Source organism: Acanthopagrus latus, chromosome 16, assembly GCF_904848185.1.
Source record: "Acanthopagrus latus isolate v.2019 chromosome 16, fAcaLat1.1, whole genome shotgun sequence".
NCBI classification, from domain to species: Eukaryota; Metazoa; Chordata; class Actinopteri; order Spariformes; family Sparidae; genus Acanthopagrus; species Acanthopagrus latus.
In genome coordinates this window covers 16,353,109-16,375,584 of record NC_051054.1, presented here as the reverse complement: position 1 = coordinate 16,375,584, position 22,476 = coordinate 16,353,109, and the positions used below count along the sequence as shown (strand labels likewise).

The 22,476-nt window shown below is 42.8% G+C and overlaps 1 protein-coding gene across 4 annotated transcripts in view; it reads left to right on the top strand.

The window, feature by feature from the left end:
- dlgap2a (discs, large (Drosophila) homolog-associated protein 2a) overlaps positions 1–22,476 on the top strand; it is a 174,405-nt gene that overhangs the window by 148,835 nt on the left and 3,094 nt on the right. For all 4 annotated transcript variants that reach the window (XM_037071440.1, XM_037071444.1, XM_037071443.1 and 1 more), the window contains 5 exons: positions 5,605–5,664; positions 10,975–11,360; positions 18,433–18,521; positions 18,683–19,119; positions 19,264–19,355. In XM_037071440.1, the coding sequence (XP_036927335.1) occupies positions 5,605–5,664; positions 10,975–11,360; positions 18,433–18,521; positions 18,683–19,119; positions 19,264–19,355 (1,064 nt within the window). The remainder of the gene's footprint in view (positions 1–5,604; positions 5,665–10,974; positions 11,361–18,432; positions 18,522–18,682; positions 19,120–19,263; positions 19,356–22,476) is intronic.

The following is a 22,476-nucleotide window of genomic DNA, read 5'->3' as shown; positions in this document are numbered from 1 at the left end:
AGAGCTTGCTGATCTACGGAGGGACCTCTGTAAAGAGCTTCGTGCTTTCAACAGTAATTTCAACACTTTCACGCAGCATTATAACACCTGGTCTCCCCAAGGTGGCAACATGGCTGCTGGAGGTGATATAGGTTTAGGCAGAGGAGCAGGGACAGGATCAAGGTCAGGGACAGGGGTAGGGGTAGGGGCAGGAGTAGGAGTAGGAGTAGGGGTAGGAGGACTTGGAAGCGCTACGACAGAAAGAGGCACAGGGGGAGCTAGGGAGAAGAAACCCCAGGTATCAAAAGTTTCTGTAGGGACCCAGGCCAGAAGCAAAGTCCTGGTCCGGCAAAGCACTGCAGATGCAGCTGTCAATTGTCCAGAGGAGAAGGAGGAAATGAAAGGAGCCCGCCGAAGTCTGCCAAAACAGCTCTCAATGGACCCAAGCATTCTTGCCTGTCCACAGTCAATGTATGTGGAGAGTGCCATACCACTTTCTTTGGATCCAATACTTCCGAGCTCTGTTAAAACAGTTGAACAAGAGACATTTCACTTGACTGCTGTGCCCTCTACAACAGAACCAGATCCAGAACCAGAGCTACCAGATCACGCAGTTGTGAGTTCTGCGGATGTGGTTGTGATTGAGTCAGTATCCACTCCTGGTACAGTGCCAGTTTCTTCAGAGGTCGCCCTTGCGAATCCTCAGGGTTCAGTGACAGTGGAAAAAGAAATGCTAATCAATCCACAGCTAATACATGTAGACCCAGCTAATGAGTCCCATGTAGACACTGAACCATTTCACCCTGTTGACATGAAATCTCCAGACTCTGAACTAATTGAAAGAGATAAGATACAGCTACCATACCCAGTACCTGTAGTTACTGTGTCCCCTCCAGAGGAACATGACTATGATGTCATGTCAGATTCAGAGTCTCCAGATCCTGTCACTGTGGACAAACCAGATCCAGTGTCTCAAGACCATAATACTGTGTCATTGCCATATTCTTTAATAGACGAACCCAATCCTGCAGATCCAATGGAATTTGAGCCAAAACCATCAGATTTACCCATGGTGCCCTCATCTGACCCCACTGGTCAAGGCCACGTCACAGTCTATGATGCACCCACACTAGATCTTGATACTGTTACACCATGTATTGTAGAGACTGACACTGGATGTCCATCTATTGTGGTGTCAGAGTACCTTGACACAGACTCTCCTGCAAGTCCAGCTGACAGTGACACAAATCCAGAGCCCATCATAACCCTTCCAGAGTATCTTTCCGACCCTTTCCCAGAGCAAATTACATCAGTCTCAACCTTTGGTTCCACTTCTGGAGAAACTCAATTAATCACTGACCCAGAGTCCCAAGACTCAGAGTGGCCGCCACTTCCTGAACCCCTTGATAACACCCCTATATACCATGCTGATCTGGTCCACTTTGACTTGGTCATGCTGACTTCATTAGATCAAGATGATCTTGACTCAGTGTTCATGGACCCTGAGCCAGAGCCATTTGACCTGAGTGTTGACTCCCCATCTTTTGCAGAGGATTTAGATCCACCTGCCTACCATTCAGATTGTCCAAGTTCACCCATGTCACCTATGCCCACTGTTGACACTGTGCTGTGCCTCTTGGATCCTTTGCAATCAGCAGAATCTGTCTGTTTGGATCCAGCTGTGGAATATCGCTTAGCTCAAATGCCTCAGGATGTAACCTCAGAATTACATAAAGTCCCATTTCCACAAATCACTGTCACAATATCACCTGCTAGTTCAATATCTCCCGATACATCACTGGAAATGGATTTTGGACCTACAAGTCCAGTCCCAGATCCTCTTCCACCTGACACAGATGGACCCTCAAGTCCTGTCCCAGATCCTCTTCCACCTGACACAGATGGACCCTCAAGTCCTGTCCCAGATCCTCTTCCACCTGACACATATGGACCCTCAAGTCCTGTCCCAGATCCTCTTCCACCTGACACAGATGAACCTTCAAGTCCTGGTCCAGATCCTCTTCCACCCAACACAGATGAACCTTCAAGTCCAGTCCCAGACCCTCTTCCACCTGATACAGATGACTCTTCAAGTCCAGTCCCAGATCTCTTTCTACATAATACCGATGCACCTTTAAGTCCAGGCCCAGATCGTCTTCCACCTGAGACAGATGGATCTTCAAGTCCAGTCCTAGATCCTTTTCCACCTGATACAGATCCATCACCACCAGATCCTGAAGATGACCCCTTAGTAGACCTGCCACATATGGAGCCAGATGAAATGATTGTAGAAACACTGGAGTGTATGACTATTTCCCAGGAGCATGGGAATCTTATGGAAGTAGAGACCCCAGGTAGCCTGGAAAGGTCCCCAAGCGAGCAGGCCTTCCTGTGGAACAGGTGGCAGAGGAGGGAGAGACGCGAATCATTGCACAGGAGTGCCAGTGTGGAACTCTGGAGCGGGAGATACGAGTACAACAGTGCAGAAATCACATATGTATCACTCACTCTGTGAGCTCATACTTCATTCTCAGCAGACAAAATGTAGCTCAAAGTATATTTATAGTTCATGGTTTGTAGCTGCCAGTGCACTGTAGAGCAGCGTGCTAATTGAAATGTCATGTGATCATTGGCATTCAAAGCCAGGACTTCCTCATACACAACCCTTCAGTAATATTCCAGGAAAAAAACTGCATTCGTAGCAGCAAAAAACATACTTGGATACTAGGATTGCATCATACTGCAAGAATGTGATGAACCCTAGTGGTGACAATGTGAACAATCATGCTTCAAAAACATTTACAATATAAACTTTTCAAAGGCTGTTGTCACCACTGATGTGAAATATCTTCCAGAACAGTAGTGCTTGTTTCAGTGTTTAATCATTGGATACACTAATGAATGTTCTTGTTCAGTCAGTGTATTTCATCAGACTCGATGACACATCTAATTCAAGGGAGTCTTTCGGAGCTCTGTTATAGACTACGGACAAGATGGCCTAATCTATACAAGGTCACGACAATCCGAGCAGGGATGATGGGAACTTTCCTTTCCTTGACTTACTGTATTTTGATCTCTCTCTTAATTGTCACTCTGGAGTGGAGTGAAGTACATCTTGCCAGTTATCATATAACTATAAGGACATACTGTTTACTATGTGAGCTGTTGGATGGACAGTTACAAAGCAAAAGAAAATTACACTGTGGAATGACATTTGCACAATCCTTGATGAAGCTGGAATACTGTACTGTTATTTTGTTCGGAAGTTAACTGATATCATTCACACTCATGCGCAATTATAATCACAAACCAGTACAGTTATGGTATGTAGCCTCATGTTACTCACATGCACACACACATTGTCAAACATACAGCACATATACACATCATGCTGGACAAAGTTTAAGGGTAGAATTATTTCACAAATATATAATAAATCATGATTAGATTTGTCTGTAATATCAGGCCTTGTTGAGAGGTCACATTGTATTTTTTACTGTAAAATATCATCTTAACTCTCAGGAATCAAAGACTGAGAATGTAATACAACTGGGACATAAGTGTAATGAATATGTTGAATTGCGTTTCTTCCTGAAAAGAGGTGTACATCTTGTGGCTATTTTTTTAATGTGTGTGAAACTGAATGACGACAGTTATGTTGTAACGGTGCATGACAGGTGGCCTCAATATTTTGTGCATTTCATATACAGTGCCTCATTGTAAGTATTTGGTTCTATTCATAGATTCATTTTTTTGATATTCAGTGCCATGAATCGAGCCTACATACCACAAAAGACGCAGAATTCTGTTACCAGCAAAGAACAGCTAAAAAGCCAGGCAAATCACAAGATATATCTGTGCTATCTGTCCAATTAATGAGCTCCATATGAAATCGCCCACTGAAGTCTGTGCTCTAATAAAGTGCGCTGGAACAAAAAGACTCTCTCAGCTGAACATCAGTGAGGTGCCAGGAAAGATTTTTTTTTCTTTCTTCTTTTTTTCCCTGTGTGTTGTTTTGAATTGAATATGTGCAGGACGCTGAAAGTAAGTTTGCTCAATTGACTGAATCTGACATGTTTTCAAAGGGTCTGAAAGTTAATTAGGTTGTATTGTTGTATTCATTTTGCTCATTTCACTGGCATAAAACGCATCACCCGTTTCCTCCCTGGACGCCTCACATGTTTAACTTTGAATTAACAAAATTATGATCTAAAAGTAGCACATCATTTAACCTGTTCTGCAGTGATGGTATGTTTATTCATTAGATAAAAATTTGCAGATAAACTGATTCAGGATTCAGTCATGCATTGAAAGCTATTGGCATATATTAAGAGGGTGTGATGCTGGTGAGTAGTTATGAAATGTCTGCTTAATTGAAGGTACACTTTGCAGAGAGAACTAGATCTGCTAGCTGACCTTGTGTTTAATAGAACACAAAATTTACGCTTGTCTTCTTAAAAAGCTGTACAAGTAAGCCAGTAACCTCAATGGCATGCATGCAATAGCGGCAAATGGCTGTACGGCAGATTTTGTAGTTGTTGAAATTGCTTTCTGTATGCGTCTATTTTCTTTTATTGTGAACGCCATACAGCTCAAGGCCAGTTTAATAGGGTAGTAACCTTTGCAGAGACATTCTCCAATTACAAGGTTAGGCAACGTCAGTACCACATTTAGGATCATAATTTGTCACTTCATGAGCACTTGCCACAAACATTACATGAGAAAAACAAATCTCAATTAAGCCCACAATGACCGGCTGTATTTGCTGTTATCAGTGTTTAACAGAACCCGTTTTTTAGTAAATGGAAAGAGAAAAATGATTTGCAAAAATCTGAAAATAAAGGCTGAGAAAGGGGTGCAGCGTTTAATATGGTTTTTGAATTGTGTTTTGAATAGAAGATAATAAAAAGAGATCGTAAACTACACACTTTATCATAAACCACAAAGGCTGATATGAATAAGAACATAGCATTTAATTTGATCTTAAGTAATGTCTCTATTTCAAGCAAAACTGCAACTGTCCTTCAGTACACACTACTGTTAAATTTCAGAGTTGCACTAGACCTTGATGGGATTCAGCTTTCATTTCATCAAAACTGGTTGCTGTAATGACTTTCTGGAATCTCTTTGCTACAGTTGGTCATGGACCAAGAGTGTAGCCATTTCAGTTGAGTGGTAAAAATCATGATGGGTGCAGGGTCATGAAGCCGGGTCAGATGATGCACACAGGTCACTGTGTCTGTCTGAAAGTGGTTTATAATGAACATTAGTGATGTATAATTCTAGTGCGCATTCAAAGATGAAAAGAAAAAAAGGGGAACAACAAACAGCATTGGTTAAGAAACAGTATTTGTCTGAAAGCCTAGAGCACCCTGCTCACAATTACCTCAGTCAGTCTCTGATCAAGGTCTCTCCTGAAACATGGACTTTCTAGTCACTCATTTTTAGGAAATGTCCTTTATTTAGATTTTTCCAAAAGGACTGATTTGGTCATCTGATCTTCATAGTCTGCAGTTGCACCCTGGATCCAGTGTGCATATGCATTGTGTATTGTAAATAGATTGCACTGTGTTAGGGCAGCAATGCCCACTTTTCTGAATATCCACCCCACTCCCTTGTTTTCAGGGATCCAGTTCTGCCTCCCCTCCACCTGCACTATTGATCGGACTCCCCAGCAAACCCCAGGTAAACCTGCCACCTGGGGAATCCTCCATTGCTCCATTTCACTGTTAGGGATATTATTTTAAGGGAACATGTGTTGTCCTGTGGCAAGTCACTGTTAAAGGAAAAGTTCACCTGCAAATGAAAATTCTGTTATTGTCTACTCACGCCTATGTGGATGGAGAGTTGGGTGAAGTTTGGTAGTCCGCAAGACATTTATGGAGCTTAACAGCAAAACAGCGTTGCAGCATTCCCCTAAACAACTGAAGCTGATGGGGAATATGAAATATACAACCAAAAAATAACAGAAAAGGGCTCCATACAGCTCCATACAAGATTTCAACTTTAAAGAGGGTGTAAATAACGTCTTTTCAAATGAATTTGACGTCTGTATTAATGCATATTTACCAATGGTCACTGTCCTCCCCTTACGTTCTTTTACCACATATATATTTTAGGTTTCATTGTTTCATTGTTCATTGTTTGCCTCTGTAGCAGCCGGATTGACTGGAGGACGCAGTTGCTCGGCTACACCTGCTCTGCACCTCTACTCTAAACCATCCTCCTTTGTTCAGCAGAGACTGTAGTCATGACAGAGCTCAATTGTTAAAAGTGCTCTCTACGCTGCCGCTTGACATATTTATGATGGCGTTGTTTTCTGAAACCTGCCTTCCAACATCTCTCCCCGAAAGTCTGCAGTATCACAGAAGTGCGCACACACATGCACACACACACGCACCACCCCTAGGATGTTTCTAATATTAGCCTCGGCTGTGCATTTTAGCGATCTGTCTGGTCGACAAGAGGCTGATTTGTTTCCATGAAGGGTGAGGTTAAGGCTACAGTGACATGCATCTAACTGGTGACATGCAGATGCTATTCAGTGTGCCGCCAGGAGCAACAGCAGGGGAGTGTCTCAATAAGTGACTGCAGCAGCAGTGAGAAATGGCCTCGGCAGTGTGACTTAACAGCAGTCCAACATCTGAGGCGTTATGGCCGAGCAAAGGAACGTCCTTGATCCACAGATGAAGAGAGACTTGCACTGAAATGATGCATGCTGCGGCGAGGATGTTTTTGTTTGTCGCTTTTCTGTCTTAGTGATTTATCGCAATGCTCGGGACAACTTTAAACTTTTGCATCCCATCCATCCAGGTTCGGTAAAATAACTTTGATCGTTGCCTCGCCCTGGCTGGTTTTTCTTATCTATTTTTGGCTGTTTTTTGTATTCACTTCTTTGTTGTTTTCCGTCTGCAAATACTTGTGACAGTGCCAATAATGGAGTTAGCCATCCATCTTCCGCTCTCTCCCTCCCTCCGGATCATTTACATATCCTTAAAAGCCTGCCGCAAAACAAACTGCTGCATTTCCTTTACAGTGATAAATCCAATCGGGAAGAAAGACTCTTAACGACGTGTCACTCAACTCCCCCCCACCACCACCCACAACCACACCCCACCCCCATGTTAGCATACAAGCCAGCCCTGATAGATAGAGAGGTCCTAACAGAGATGGAGTGGTTGAATCACTGCCTTTGTGTCTCACGTTAATCAGCCTCACTGGCACATGGGTAGTTGTTTGTACTCGTGTGTGTGTGTGTGTGTGTGTGTGTGTGTGTGTGTGTGTGTGTGTGTGTGTGTGTGTGTGTGTGTTTGTGTTTGTGTCTGTGGGTTTGACAGAATGAGAGACAGAGAGATAGATTAAAGGGAGTCCTCACACTGAATACATTCAAACTGCCTTTAGAGATACCTCATTGACCTCCTTCGGGGCTCAGACACACCAAACATCAGTGGACCACCACTGACAGCCGACTAGGTTGGAAACAGCACACCACTGTCCCATACACGCACAACAGAGTTGGAGATGTTATAATGTTTTGGGTTTTTACAAGCAGAATTTTTTTTTTTTTTTGAAAAAATCTGCACGGCTGTCATCGCAGTTCGGCAGCTGCAGAGTCTGTGTGGGCCTGCCCTGCTGAAGTAAACTAAAATCAAAATCTCGATTCAAACACATGGCCCCAGTAATGCACCTTAGCTGATATTGTACTCTAGTGGTGCAAAAAGGGATTGCCAACTCCAAACACACCACCACAGTGAACACACAGTAAGCCTTGGAGTCTGGATGGCACGGTTGTTCGCCCAGCATCGGTTCAACCACGTCAGTACTTTGCAGCCCGGCGTGGTGTAATACTGTGATGGTCAGTTAAATATGTCAGACTGATGAGCTTCAAGCAGTGACTGAGTGAGTGAGTGAGTGAGAGAGCGAGCGAGCGAACGAGCGCTGGCTTCGTTCACTTCAGATGAAATCTAAATGCTGAGTAACACCGCCACCGCCAAGATGGGAGCAAGAATTATGACTCCCCTTTGCACGACTGGCTGGCTAATAATGGCTCTATTTTGGTCCTCCTGCTGAATCATGCCCCCTGAATGGGTCATCTCTTTCCTCCCTTGATCTCTCCTCACTCCCTGATTTATCCTGCTCTCTATCACACACACACATTCACACGAACCCCCCCCGACTCTCATCCTCTGTTTCTGCCAGCACGGATCCGCTCCCCTCCTGTTCCCTCTTTTCCCTCTTTTCTCTTGTCCCCATCTTCCTTGCTTCACACTAATGCGTCTCCTCATCCATGAGAAGTTCATTTTGTGAATGGACAGCAGCATGAGTCATTAGGCCCTCAGAGCAGAACGCTCTTCATAGACCAGACGAATCTTGCTATTTATAAACACAGCCAAAATAAGGGGTGAGAAAGAGGCCAAAAGGTGTTTTGAGCGGGTTCGAGGTGACATTGTGAGTTCTATTCTTGCCGTGAACAATGCTCTTTCTTAAAATCTTGTCCCCTTGTCCTAGACAACCATGCCCATGTTCTGCAATTTTTCTTGCTCGGGCTGCAACGCAATTAGGATGAAACGCTATTAATTCTCCGCCACAACTTTTGGGAGCCTGCATTGGGGGGGCGGTAGCAGCTCATTAGAACTCAAAATAGATCCGATGTTGGTCTCATAAGGACTCCCCTAATTGCTCCGTGTGATGTAAGCATTTGTAAGACCGAAGCAGAAACACTGAGCCCAACGCGGTGCGCCTCTTTGTCAAGAAAATGATAACCCATATCTTAACCTGCAGCGTGACTCAGTGTTTCTTCTCTCTTTCTTCTGCTCCTGGCTCCGAGGTACCTGGCACCCTCTCCGCTTTGATCAGAACACACTAAACACAGCTTCGGATGTTTCAGGCGGTGACTGCACTGAGTGAGCTTCTCTGTCAAAGCCTAGCTCGAGAAATAAAGACACGTCGAAGCGTAGAAGGCGTCCATGACCCGCTCCTCAGTCCATCTCTCTGTGTGGATTAAGTCCATATTCTCATTTGCACTTGAAAGAAAGTAATCCCCCTCTTTCTGTCATGAAATGGACAGAATAAGAAGATGAGAGCTGTCAGGCTGCACCTCCTCGTCAGGGTCTTACACACACACACACACGAGTTCTGTTGATTACTGCTCGGGTTTTTTCCACCATCGTCCATGTCTGAGAACGGTCTTGTGACACGAAGGCTTTGATGTTCTCTGTTACTCTATCGAATTTTTCGGTATTTAAAAAAAAAAAAAATGCATTCATAACCTTTTAAATGGTGCCTGAGCTTTCAAGCATTCTCTCCCTTATCGGAGCACTGAAAGTGAACAAAAGAGGAGGGAAAGGTTTCTGCACTGGTAAAGAGGCGAACACGCCTCCCGGACAAAACGCGCTCACTCAGCCAGCAGTTTAGATCGATCGCATCGGCAACAATAGCAAACTGCAAACACTGGAAAAGAACAGCTCACAAAGTTTGTCATGACTTCACCTGTTTCGCAAGCAGCTACTTTTTTTTTTTTTTACCAAGCTGTAAAACAAATGGTGATGCTGCCTAATGTCCCATCATAATCAACTTGATGTATTAAGGGTTATGAGGTCATTAATTGATAAAAGAAAGGTAATTAGATTATATTAATTGCTTAAACTTTAGAAAAGACTTGCTATAATCAGCTTGTTGTGATGTAACGGCTATACGCTGAGGTCTACACTTATTCACATACTATGGACCATGTTAAAGGGAAATACATATTTTACATTTTAGACCAATCAAACACTTATACAAGGAAAAATACAATCAGAAATCCCGAGGCTATTGTTGTAGATGATTGCTGTTTAAAAGAAGAAAAAAAAATCAGGTGATATTTTATGGATATAACCTGACATATCTTAAACCTCAGTGCCACAAGTTCCATTATTGCCTATATCAATTAAAAACACATCAGTGAACTAGACCTTTGCACCGTGTTGTGTCATGTTCCATCCGTTACCATGAACATAGGTGCTGTAATTCATTTTGAGTTGATCGCACAAACACTTTTTTTTTCTGCTTTAAAAAATGCTAACCATGGATCCAAATGTTTATTAATTCACTGCTAGAAATAGTCCCCCCCACCCCAAATTCACAATGTACTCCTGTTTTAGTGACGTATGCTAAAAACTAGAATGCACAGCATTATTGATAGACCAGCTGAAGAGGTGACAGGAAGCAGGATGAGAGAGAGGGGGAGTGACATGCAGCAAAGGGCCCCGGGCCAGGAGTCAAACCAGGGTCCACTGCAGCCAGAACAAAGCCTCTGTACATGGGATGCCTGCTCTACCAACTGAGCTAAACAGCACCCTTAAGGAAGTTAATCATATACAAAAATAAAGAAAAACAGACTAGCACATTGTTTGTTTTGGGCTTCATTAATTACTCTATAGAATATGACCTGATCCTCGCAGGCGTGCATGTGGTGGGAGGCCACTGGGAATGGGCTATGCCGTCAATGTCATTTTAACCTTAACTTCATAGAATCTTTTAATCATGATGTCAAATCGTTGACTGCAAAAGTTATGGACACTGCCTCTGGATCCAAAAACATGAAGCCAATGCAGAAGTGCCTTAAACATGCGTTCTTTCTGGTACCCAGCAGCGGATGACTCCACTGGTTTCAAAGAAAGGATTGTTCTATGTGAGCTTATTTCTCACTTGATTTGTTATCTCAGTAAACAGTTTGTTAATGAATTCATTCTCTCAATTGCTAGTTTAAACTCAAAGCATGATGTTCATTTTGTATAATATGGTCGCCAACAAGGGACTTTTGGAGTTCTCGCTGAGTTTTCTCTTGACAAAATGTCTTTCTGTTGAGCTTTATTGTCGGTGAAATAAGATTTAAGCACAAAAAAATGTAAATGTATTATGCAAATTATACTTATAAAGTACATAGTATCATAATGTTAATGCAGAGTTCAGATATTTGCATACAAATAATTATGTTTTTTCCACTTTTTCCAGCCATCACCTACACACCCAACTACAAGAAGACCCCTCCACCAGTTCCACCCCGCACAACCTCCAAACCCCTCATCTCCATCACAGCCCAGAGCAGCACCGAGTCCACCCAGGACGCCTACCACGAGGGGAGGCACCCTCGTGGTGGGATGTGGGCCCCCGACGGCCTCAGCCTGGGGCTGAGCCCAGGCAGGGCCCTCTACAACTCCACGGACAGCCTGGACAGCACCAAGGCAGTGACCATAGCCATGGAGGCGGCCGGTGTCATGGCTGGAAAAAGACACCCTTCCACGGACAGCCACAGCTCGGTGCTCACCTGCGACAAGGCCATCCTGGTGTCCAAGGCCGAGGAGTACTTGAAGACCCCTCGGTCCTCCATAGGGATACAGGTTAGTCTTGTCTCACACGAAATCGTAGCCGTAAAAAGTACAAACATTCGTACAACTCGCATATTCAACACAGAAACAGTGCTGTCTTTGAAGCAGCTAAAAATAGCGAGAGTGAGTCATCTTACTGCACTCCATCAATTAAGATTCAACTCATGCTGGAGCAGGTTTTAGTGAATGGTAGTACACTCCACGGTTCGTTCACTCCCTCTCTACATACTGTATCTATATCTCCCTATCTATTTCTCTCCAATCTCTTCTCTCTCCCTCTCTCCTTTCCTCGCTCTTTTCTCTCCTTTTCTCTTCATCTCCACCTCAGACTCTCTGTGATCATATCTTGTATTTGTCTGCCTCAGTCTCTGACACTAGCTGACGTCCGGTTGTTGTTGATCTCGAGCGGCTGTCTAAAGGTTGCGGGTCTGCTGCAGAAAAAAGAACGAGGACTGTGTAAAAAGCGCGCACCATCACCGCCGAGCCATTTATAGTATTTTATCAAAGCAGAAAATCAGACTCAATTTGTGGGTTTGAGAGGTTGAAAGTTGGTATTTTCTCTTGCTATGTACACAAGGAGCAGACATTTTACCTCCCTGTGCTCTTTTCATTAGCATCATTTCCACTCATCCACATTTACTTTCTTCCATTAATCCCCCCCCACCCCCCCGTATACTTTCATGCCATTTACTCAATTTTTATTCTCTTTCCCACACAAAAATCCATAAAATCACACTCTCACTCTCTTGTCTGCTGACGGTCCAATTTACTAAGTCCAGGGTGGAGTTGAACTTGAGAAACTTCTCACATATTTGAAGGGGGGGAAGCAGAACACTTCATTATTCTCATTCTATTCTGGAGGCTGTTGGGTGATGTTAAAGAATCTTAAGTCAAGTATAGCTTAAAGGGGAATTGCTGTGTATTTTCAGGTGATTTAAAGAAAAAACCTTTGGTTAGAGATTGACTATCAGATGTTGCCATCAGGGAGTCAGCCGGTGACTGATGATGTTCCCTTCAAAGTTGAGTTTGAGTTGAGTTTATCACATCCAGATTTAGAGAATATCCGGCAACAGGTTTTTTCCCGGAAACAGGGGCAATTAAAAAGAGCCTCAAACACATTAGTTCTAGCAGCCCCACTAGCCTTCACGTGTTGTGTATACCTGGCGTGTCTGTGGAACAGAGTAATGTCTTTGTAAAATCACTACATGGAGCATTACTATTACTTTAGATATCTACATTGTATGTCTTATGGTGAATATTTTAATGGGCCCCCCTATAGATTGCTGCAGGGATCAGGTGTTTTTGCAGGCTAACCTGAAAGTTAGCATCGTCCGGGTTTTCTTGACAAAAAGGCTATGGAAATGTTTGAATTTGATTTTGGATTATTGCAGGAAATTAGCCCTGTTGCAAACACAAGTTCATGATAGATGTTTTGTTCCACAAGATGATCTTCACAAATGAATGCCACTTTTGATTTTTTCAAGTTTAAATGCGATCACCAGAAGCCATAGGCTATGAATGAAGTACTTTGCAATCACATGGTTTCAAAACCACCCCCACTAAGTGTCTTACTACACTGTACTGTACACACTTTACCATAAATTGATCAGTTAGAATTAGAGTAGTTTGTAACTGAACTCCCCCTGTTGGGACAGACTCGTGAGTAAATGAGTCCCTGTGTTCAGCATGATGACGTGAAATTATCCAGATAACCTCTGTAGTCCCGTTTAGCCACTGGTTAGCAACAAAGACATTTAAATGCTTTAGAATTTAATTGTGGGTTAGGAACTGACACATTTTATTCTATTTTATTTCCAATCATGGAAATATCTTTAGCTTGTTTTAACCACATAGAACTACCTCATTTCAAGCATTTTAAAGAAAAATGCGTATGACAGGACTCGCAAAAATGCTAACATATTTCCGGGCATTACTGCTACTAAGTTTGATTGAATTGCACTTGCGCTTCACCCCTCCATCCCAGGCTGTTAAAGTGATTTGTTCGTTGGGTCATCACATGTTTTGCCTGTCTTCAGAAGAGATCTGATTAGCTGTACTTAAACCAGCTTCAAGTCACCGTTACCTGGTTATGAAACAGTCTCAATCTGGTTTTGATACCTCTGTAACACCCACCTAAGTAAACAAGACCGCCATCGAAAAGATTGGTTATCTCTATGTAGATATTCTTAATGCCTGTTACCAGGTCGGATTCAGACTTACACGGGTCAGACGAGCCTTAAAATTGTCCGAGTGCTACAAATAGATACATTACCTCATCATTATGCATCTTGCAGAGACAGCAAAGTGAAAGTTCCTTGCAGTTGCTCTAAACGGAGCCTCTCTCTTATTTATTAAAATAATAAATGATAAAAGCAGCAAAAAAAAGAATATGCATTACTCAAATTGAATGTGCAAAAAAAAACTAAAATGAAAACTAAGATACATATGAAGAAAGTCTATTGTCTCAGCTGCTTGTACAGCAGGGCCTGTTGAAGTACAGCCTGCATCGGAGCCACCATCAATAATCACAGATACCTGTAATGCCAGCCTTGTTTCAAATGATGAATATGTGTTTGCAGAAAAAAATCATTTGAATGTAAATGCAGGTTCCAGAGTAATTTCCTGCCTCATGTAAACACGCCGATTCACTCTCTCATGTACAAAACACAGGAAATTAATGGAACCAGGTTACTGTGAAACCTGCATTCACATCCAAGCGATTGCATTTGCTCCCCGATGTTTTACACACACACACACACACACACACACACACACACACACACCATACTTACAGTCGCTGTTTCCAGTGAGTTAGGGGTCAGAGCCGGTTATCCGGGGATGATCCGTGGGAGACCCTAACCACTCTGATGAGCGCTAATTTTAAAAAGGCACGGCCGCGACATGAAAATCTCATTGTCATGCCTCACCAAACTTCATGGTGGGCGACGCTGAATCAGGGGCGCCATCTTTCCGGATCAGCATGCATGCAGCTCGGATTTAGCTCATTCATTACCAACAGTACGGGAATACAGATCAAATCGAGTGTGGAGGAGATAAGTGTTGAGCAGAAAGAGCAGGGTACTGTTAGTCCTAACTGTTCAGAGGAAGTGATGGTGACTCTACAGAAGGAGTCGCCGGGGAACAAGGACATTTATTCAAACGTATGTGTGTGTCTGTGCCTGAGTGAGAGCGACAGAGGATTAAAGCAGCTTTCCAAGTCTGTGACCTCCTTTGGCAGGTGCAGTAAAGGTCTACATGGACAGAAACGCACAAGAGGGACACAAATGTCCTGTCCTGGCAACCAGAAGTGGGAGGTACAAATACTCCGTTATAGTACTTCAGGTGTCTGTGTTTATTTTTCTGACAGCTTTTTACTTTTACTCTCTACATTTTAACATGAATACTGGAATCAGAAGCAGGTTTATGGCCAACTAGGTTTTCACATACAAGGTATTTTCCGTACAAGTAGGTTGACAAAAAATTATAAATGAATAGAAAACGCAAGCACTGCAAGTAGATATTAACAGAAAAAGACAAAACTGACAACAGAATATGAAAATATTTTTTTAAAGAAAGGTACACAGAAGGATTTAATTGAGTATCATATTGGGAAATAAAATGGCATTGTAAAAATGTACTTGAAAACGTGAAATAAAATAACTGAAATGATCAACAGAATATAATGAGACTGTATTGTGTTGCAGAGATATTTACAGAAGTAAGCATGCTGACCAGCTAACCCTGGCCCATCCCTGTCCAAAGCTGTTGTGCTAACGGTGTAAACACCAACACTCAGAGCTCCCAGTCCAGTTACACTTAGCTTATTCTGAAAATATGCTCACCTCTATTTGATTTAAGTATGACTACAACAGCTGGCCATTTCTTACATATTGCCCCTTTAATTATCTGGGCTAAATTCCAGAGGAAGTGTCTACAAGATTACAATTGAATATTTTCTAATTAACATTCTGATTCGGATTAGATATTAGTCTGAGTTTAGTTTTCAGAAGAATATCCTTTGGAGATACAACAAACAAAAATTATTACATTTCAAAGCCAATAAATATAAACCAAATAACTCAAAAATGTTTAAAATCCTGGCTCATACTGCCTTCGGGCAGTGTACATAGAAGTCAACCGCTGCATTTACAGGCAAGCCAAACTGTCACTAGCCAGTTACTTAATAGCCACCATTTGAGTTGATTGCCTGCTGCAACTCATGACTGTCATGAGATGATGACAATAATGTCTTGGGGCTTTGCAAAATATTGATTTATCAATATTGCAGACAGCTTCAGTTGCACGGACATCATATCACAAGGCCAATCAGTCTGCGGCACCTACTGCTAGCAGCATAATCACCCTGCCCCTGTATCGATTCGCCATTTCCTTTTCCGACCCTCTATCTTCCAAGAGGTCAACGCATCTTTAATCTTTGATCTTTGACCGTGTCCTGACTTCCTGTTGTGCTCAAGGACGACTTTTATTGTCGCCTAAGATAACCTTTCGCTCCCCTAAAGCTGAGACATGTTTGTTTCCTAAAGTGCTGATTGATTTTTTTTCTCTTTTTTTTTTTACAAAACAAGTTTTAATTGGAGCCATAATGAGGCTGCATAAAGTGGAAGTCAAAGCTTTTAACCTTAAACACAGTCAGTGGCTGCAAAAAGTCACCAGGTGGTGTTTGTGTGCTTCAGATGAAAGGCGCAGCAGTTCAACTTTCTCGCTGATGCTCGCAGTTTCCACACCTGTGCCGAAGTTGTGACGGTGATTGCCGACGTAGTGTGTGTATCTATACTGTGTGTGTGTGTGTGTGTGTGTGTGTGTGTGCGCACCAGCGTATCTCTACATACGTACGCCTAAACATCTCCCAGGTGGGTAAGCCTGTTGGACATAAATCTCCCAGCCTCCTGGACGTTTTGTCTTTCTCCTGTCCTCATCCATCAGAGACATGAAACTCATTCTCTTTTCATGAGATGGACTTTGCTCTGCTTCTAACACAAAGTAATGGAGGTCACCTCAGCGGGCTGCTCCACACTCACTCCCTCCTCGCTAACAGCTTCTCCCAAACGGCCTGACAGGATAGAAAAATGGCTCTCCACAAATGTCACTACCTGGCTTCAATACTGACCGCTCCACACCAAAGGCAGGGTTGACATTTACTCACAGCAGAGGCACGCCTTATTTTGAGCCCCCGCCTTCGACTTAGTCATGATACTACATTGAGCTGAGGATTTATGAATGTCATACACTCCAAAGGCTTCATATGGACATTTCAGAATTGCTCACAGAATCATTTTTGATGGAAAAGGCAGGGATCTTACATCTTCTAGCAGCTCTTTGAAGCTGTAGGCACAGCAGAGTTACATACTCACAACAATAGTGCCAACATGCTGATGTGAAGCAGGTGTTCACCATCTTAGTTTGTCGTGTTCGCATGCTAACGTTTGCCAATCACCACCAGGGGAATGTCATTAGTTTTGCAGGTATTTGGTCATAAACCAAAGTGTTGCACAACAACCATAAGTCTCTCTCCATATGCAGCAACTCTGTACCGTCAAGGTTCTGATTTGCAGACCATTTCTGGTATAGTCACAAAGAAAAAAGTCTCAGTGGGCACTAAAGAAGAAGCACTTAAATGACAAAAAAAAGACAAAGAAAGGCTTAAGACAGCAAAAAAAAAGGAAAAGATTGTGACAGTAAGCCAACAGGAAATTGTGAACGCTAGACAAAGAGAGCTGCAAGAGCAAAGAAATTAAACTAGAAAGAGATGAGCAATTGGTGACACGAGGAGTAAGTGACAGATAGAAGAGTGCAGCAAAAAAAAAGAAAAAAATGGTGAGCGCTGACAGGGTTTCCATAAAGACAGTAAAACATGGGGCTCCGGGGAGCGGTGCAGGCGACGATAAAGAGTCTCGGAGCCTGGGAGGCTGGATCAGGATCGCAGCCATGCCGGGGCAGACTGAATCATCATCTGTCATCCCTCCTTCACGTCCCATAATATCCGCTAATGTTGTTAATCGGTCACTGTGTAACTATGGGCACACAGCTTTAAATATAGCCCTAACAAAGATCTATTCCTAGCACCTAACTTTCAGGTTTTGAGCATATTTAGATATTAATAAATATATCAATGAAAATAAAATAATAAATATGTCTTCATTTTTTATTGGAGGCAGTGCATGAAAGTCATGCTCATGGTCAACTGATGAAGTCCAATATTCACTCTTCTTTTATCTTTTGTTTAATGTTAGCCAACCTCTGGCTGTTCAGCTGCTAAATGCTCCAACCAGCTAGTTGCTAAATGTGGCTGTCTCATGTTTGCTGCAGGGCAGGCTGAGTACAGTTTGAGCATAAGACAGCTTTATCTGTCTGTGTCCAGAATAGATACTGATTAGAGCAGTGGAAGTGAACCACAACAGTAAGCCTGCGTGATGAAAAATCAAAACAAGGAGCTGAAAGATGCTGAAATGCATCATAGATCTGAGGGGAACTTCACAGTCAGTTCTGTGTGCGTTTATTATTACAAGTCAGTATGAGTTTTACACGTGGCCAATTCCTGCATACTATATATTATTATATTATTTTAAACCCATGTTAGGTACAACTTATTATAAGAAAAAGTGTAGTTGCTTCCTTCCTGCTTCCTTTTTTGCTTCATATACTGTATATTTGATGTGATAAATCATTTGATTTACAAATCCTGGTACTCAGGTAATATTTGAGGTTTTCACCACCTGTACCATTTAAAAAGCGAAATCAGTATTACAAATATCACATTCCAGTCAACCGTGAATATTTATGGTTTAACTGTTTAAACACATAATGTAGTGCGCAATATAACACACAGGACACCTTCCTTCATTTTTCATATTCATTTCCATAGAAACCAGAAACCCTCCGCAGGAAACCTCTCCAGTCTTGTTGCCTTTGCTCCCCTCATAAATCTTACAATGTTTACTTTCTGACAGGCCATGTACCGTTAAGGTGCTCCGTCCAGTCCCAAACCAATAAACCCAGAAGCACTGGGGAACGGTAGCTCACATAATGAGAAGCACTTTTGGTTTGTATCATTTCCTCGCATTAGGTGGAAGCAGCCACGGACTCTGAATCTGAAAGCAAAGGCTTGCGGGAGTACCACTCCGTTGGGATCCAGGTGGAGGACAACAAGAAAGGGTGAGATAATGGTTCTGGGATTTTTAGCTCATTTAAAAAAGCCTCTATCTTTGATGTCGGCTCTCACTTTAATGAACAATAGTCCCATTGTCTCTGCCCTTATCTAACACTGTGGCCTGTGTGTATAAGTGTGTGCATTAATCTGCGTCTTTCTACCTCAGACAGGCCAGGTTCAAACGCTCGAACAGTGTGACTGCGGCTGTGCAGGCTGACATGGAGTTGGACTTCCCCATCATGGAGGACAAGGGCCTGCAGTTCGGCGGGGGCTTCCAGCGTCACTCGGAGCCCAGCACGCCAACCCAGTACGGGGCGGTGCGGACCGTACGCACCCAGGGGCTCTTCAGCTACCGCGACGATTACCGTACCCCTGCTGAACCACCCAGCCCCAGGGAGACTAACAGTGAGGCCACATGGCAGCTGGAGCCTCCCTCTCCTAGGGATAGCACGGCCACGTCTGGCGAGTCGGGCAGGGCGTCCCCCTCCCTGAGGAGGGACGGGAGCTGGTTCATGCAGCTGCTGCACACAGAGACCAAGAGGATTGAGGGCTGGTGTAAGGAGATGGAGGCAGAAGCTGAGGAGAATGACCTGTCAGAGGAAAGTGAGTGTTTTCCGGCTGAGAGCTTCATACATGACTGAACTGAGGTTGCTTTGAAAGATTGATTGATTTTATTGAATGCGCTGTATTGACTGCATGGCACTGCACCGTGTGTGTTGTACTTGATATGCTGTCTCTGCGTTTCAGTTCTAGGCAAAATCCGAAGTGCGGTAGGAAGCGCTCAGCTGCTCATGTCTCAGAAGTTCCAGCAATTCTACTGGCTGTGTCAGCAAAATCTGGTAAGAAACCTATCAAAGTGTGTGTGTGTGTGTGTGTGTGTGTGTGTGTGTGTGTGTGTGTGTGTCTTCTAAGTTTTTTCAAAACTTATTTGTCTTCTGTCGTCCATGCTAACGCTAGCTTATTCTAGTAGTAGTGTGGTCAAAATGACAGACATCTAGGGTCTTTTTTTTCTGATACTGAAAGCCCTTTCACACTCGACAAAAAAGCCACTAACATGCACTTAAATGTAGCTCTTGTCTTCAGTGAGAAAGGGAACAATCAAGATTAATTCCTGGATCAGATGACTCTGTAGTAGTCAAAGGTATTTATCTGCTCTAGTCTTGTGTGATGACATCATGACTCCTACATGAACATGCTAATTTTTACCACTTTTCCAGCAAAATTCCACAACACATGTTGAAGTTCCTGACTTTAGCGCATACATAGTTTTCTACGTGTCTCTGTGAAAGCAACGCTTCAACATTGTTCTGTTGGCGTTACGTTTGAAATAAAGACTCAAGTCAAAGTTATAAAAAGTATTTAAAGATCTTGAAAGTCAAAAGATCAAACTCCACACCTACAGAAGCTTCTCTCTCCCAGAGAGGACACTGCTCCCCAAACGCCTCGTCGGTAGTCTCGCTTTAATTCCGTGACTTCGTGACATCACACTACATCGCTGTCACACATTTGCATAATTTGTGCCTAACTGCTAGTTTGGCACATAAGAATGGATTTAGCGCTGCTGCTTTGCTGTTGTTAGCGGTGCTGCCACAGACATGTGTGAGTTGACCAATCAGGGGAGATTGGGTATCAAGTCGCAGGGGCCCTTAAGAAGACTGGAGATAAAACTGTGTTTCAGACGGAGAGGGCATACAGTGCTGCAGCAGTATGAGAAAGCTGATTCTGAGCCCAAAAGCATGTAAACCAATTCTAGCAGAAACCCAAAATAAAATCATGAACCTGAAAATGAGCACAATATGTCTCCTTTAAAAAAAAACCTATCTATACTCTCTTATTGTGGTCTAAAAATATATCACTTTATCATCCTCTACACATAGTAGCAACAAAATAGACAACCATCACATTTACATAATTACCCACAATCACTGATAATGAGTATTTATGCAGCTCCTAATAATTTGCCTCTGATTACTCATGAGTGGTAAAGTTTACAGCTAAAATAAAAGGGTGGAATAAAGTTAAAAGAAAATACTAAAGCTGAGAGAAACAAACATATAATTGTATTTGTCATCAAAAAGTCTGATGCCAACACAGAAGTCACATATTGGTCAAATTCAGATTTTTAGCCCATTAGTAAGCTCCAGATCAGATTTCAAATGTTGAGAGTTGCACTTTTTATCTGGGTGCTTAACTCAGAAAAATGAGTATGCTGCAGCTGCGTAAGAGTCCAAAAACACAGGCTGTGCTGTGCTGTGCTGTGCTGTGTGTTCCTTAATCCTTTATATGTCCTCACAACCTTTGTTTTCCAACCTTCAGTGCACACTTAACGCATTAACCGCCACTAACAAACTGAATCAAAGCTCCCCGAATATCATCGATTGTTGAAAGCTACAACGCTGAGAATCAATAACCATCCGGCACATTTGTATGTGACCTGAACATTTTTGAAATGAGCAACACATGAGCGTGGATGAGAGCGCCTTAGAGTGAGCCAGCTTTGCCCTGAGAGGAGAGGAGCCGAGCCGGGGGTTGAAACAGACTGAACATCCAGACCTACCAGCCACTCTATTGCTCATCCAGAGCAGGAACACACACGGGGTCAGGGATTTCTTCCCCGCATTTTTCTTGCACTGTTCACAACTCGTTTTATTGATCGGAGCCAAGTACCCAATATTTCAAATGAAGTCGACGCAGAGTTATGAGAGATAGTGTTGTTGTTTGTGCAATGTGCTGCAGAAACTGCTCATTCAGGCGGAGTGGGAGTAACGCAGAGATCAGACGCAGCGAACCAGCCTTTTAGACCAAGTGGAGAATAACTTTGTGCCACTGAAGGACGCCGTGTTGTGCAAGTTTACTTCAAGACAGAATGTGTAGGAAGTCTGTATTCAATTTGTCAACAAGACAACTAGCTCTTTTGATGAGCTGTGTGCTGACATTATCCCAAAATGTTTCCAACAATGTTTAAACACAGAGCATGCGTGTGGAACAATTGTCACTTCATACGGTTTCATTTAGTTAATAAATGTACACATTAGAACCTTAAATGATGTCTAATTGTGTAATCAGCCTGCTCCTCTCTACTTCACGGATCAACCATCATAGAGCTTGACTCAAAATTGCTCTAAAAGAGAGACAAACAACGTGCAACGGAGCAACTCTCTGGGAGGAGCTCCGGGATTAAAAAACACACACTGACACAGCCGAAGCTTAAAACTCACTGACTCCTCCTAAATCTGCCGGCTCTGGATATCTGAAAGCCTTAAGACTTCTGAGACAGTTTGCAGAACATCACAAGTTCAGGGGTCAGAATAAAGCTGATGGGATGCTGAGGCACTCCCTCGGTAATTACAGATAACAGACGCGCGCTCCGTTCCTCGTCTACCTAACACGATTGGTTCTTGCGATATTTGAGGTGAGTAATTTAGGAAGATTCTTTCGCCGTACAAAAGAGAATTATACTAATCCAATAATACTATACAAATATCAAAGCAAAACTTAGACACCCCGTTGGAATATTATGTAAATTTAGAGGATTTGAGTCATGCCAGATGAGATTTTAGCCATGAAGTAAAATAAAAGTTACCGTAAACTATATTCTCTGTATCACTCACACAGTTTCATACACTGATGCAAATTTGGCTAAAGCCATCTGACGCCCTGGAGACTAAAGGATCGGCTTTCCTTCGCTTTTCGAGCGTGTTTATTAGTGTTGCCGTAACATTCTGCTTTTATAGGCTCATGAATGTTCAGCGTCAGAATGAACCATGTCTTTGCAGGATATCTTGGTTAAAAAGAGCACAGTATGGCAGGACATAACGCTCCTCCATAACGCAGAAAGAACAACTGGCAGCAAAACTGTGTGAATACATAAAATAATGTAATGATTCACCCATGATTGTAGCATGTAGAGTACCAGGCACTGCTGTCATATTGAAAAAAAAAACAGACAGACCATCAGAC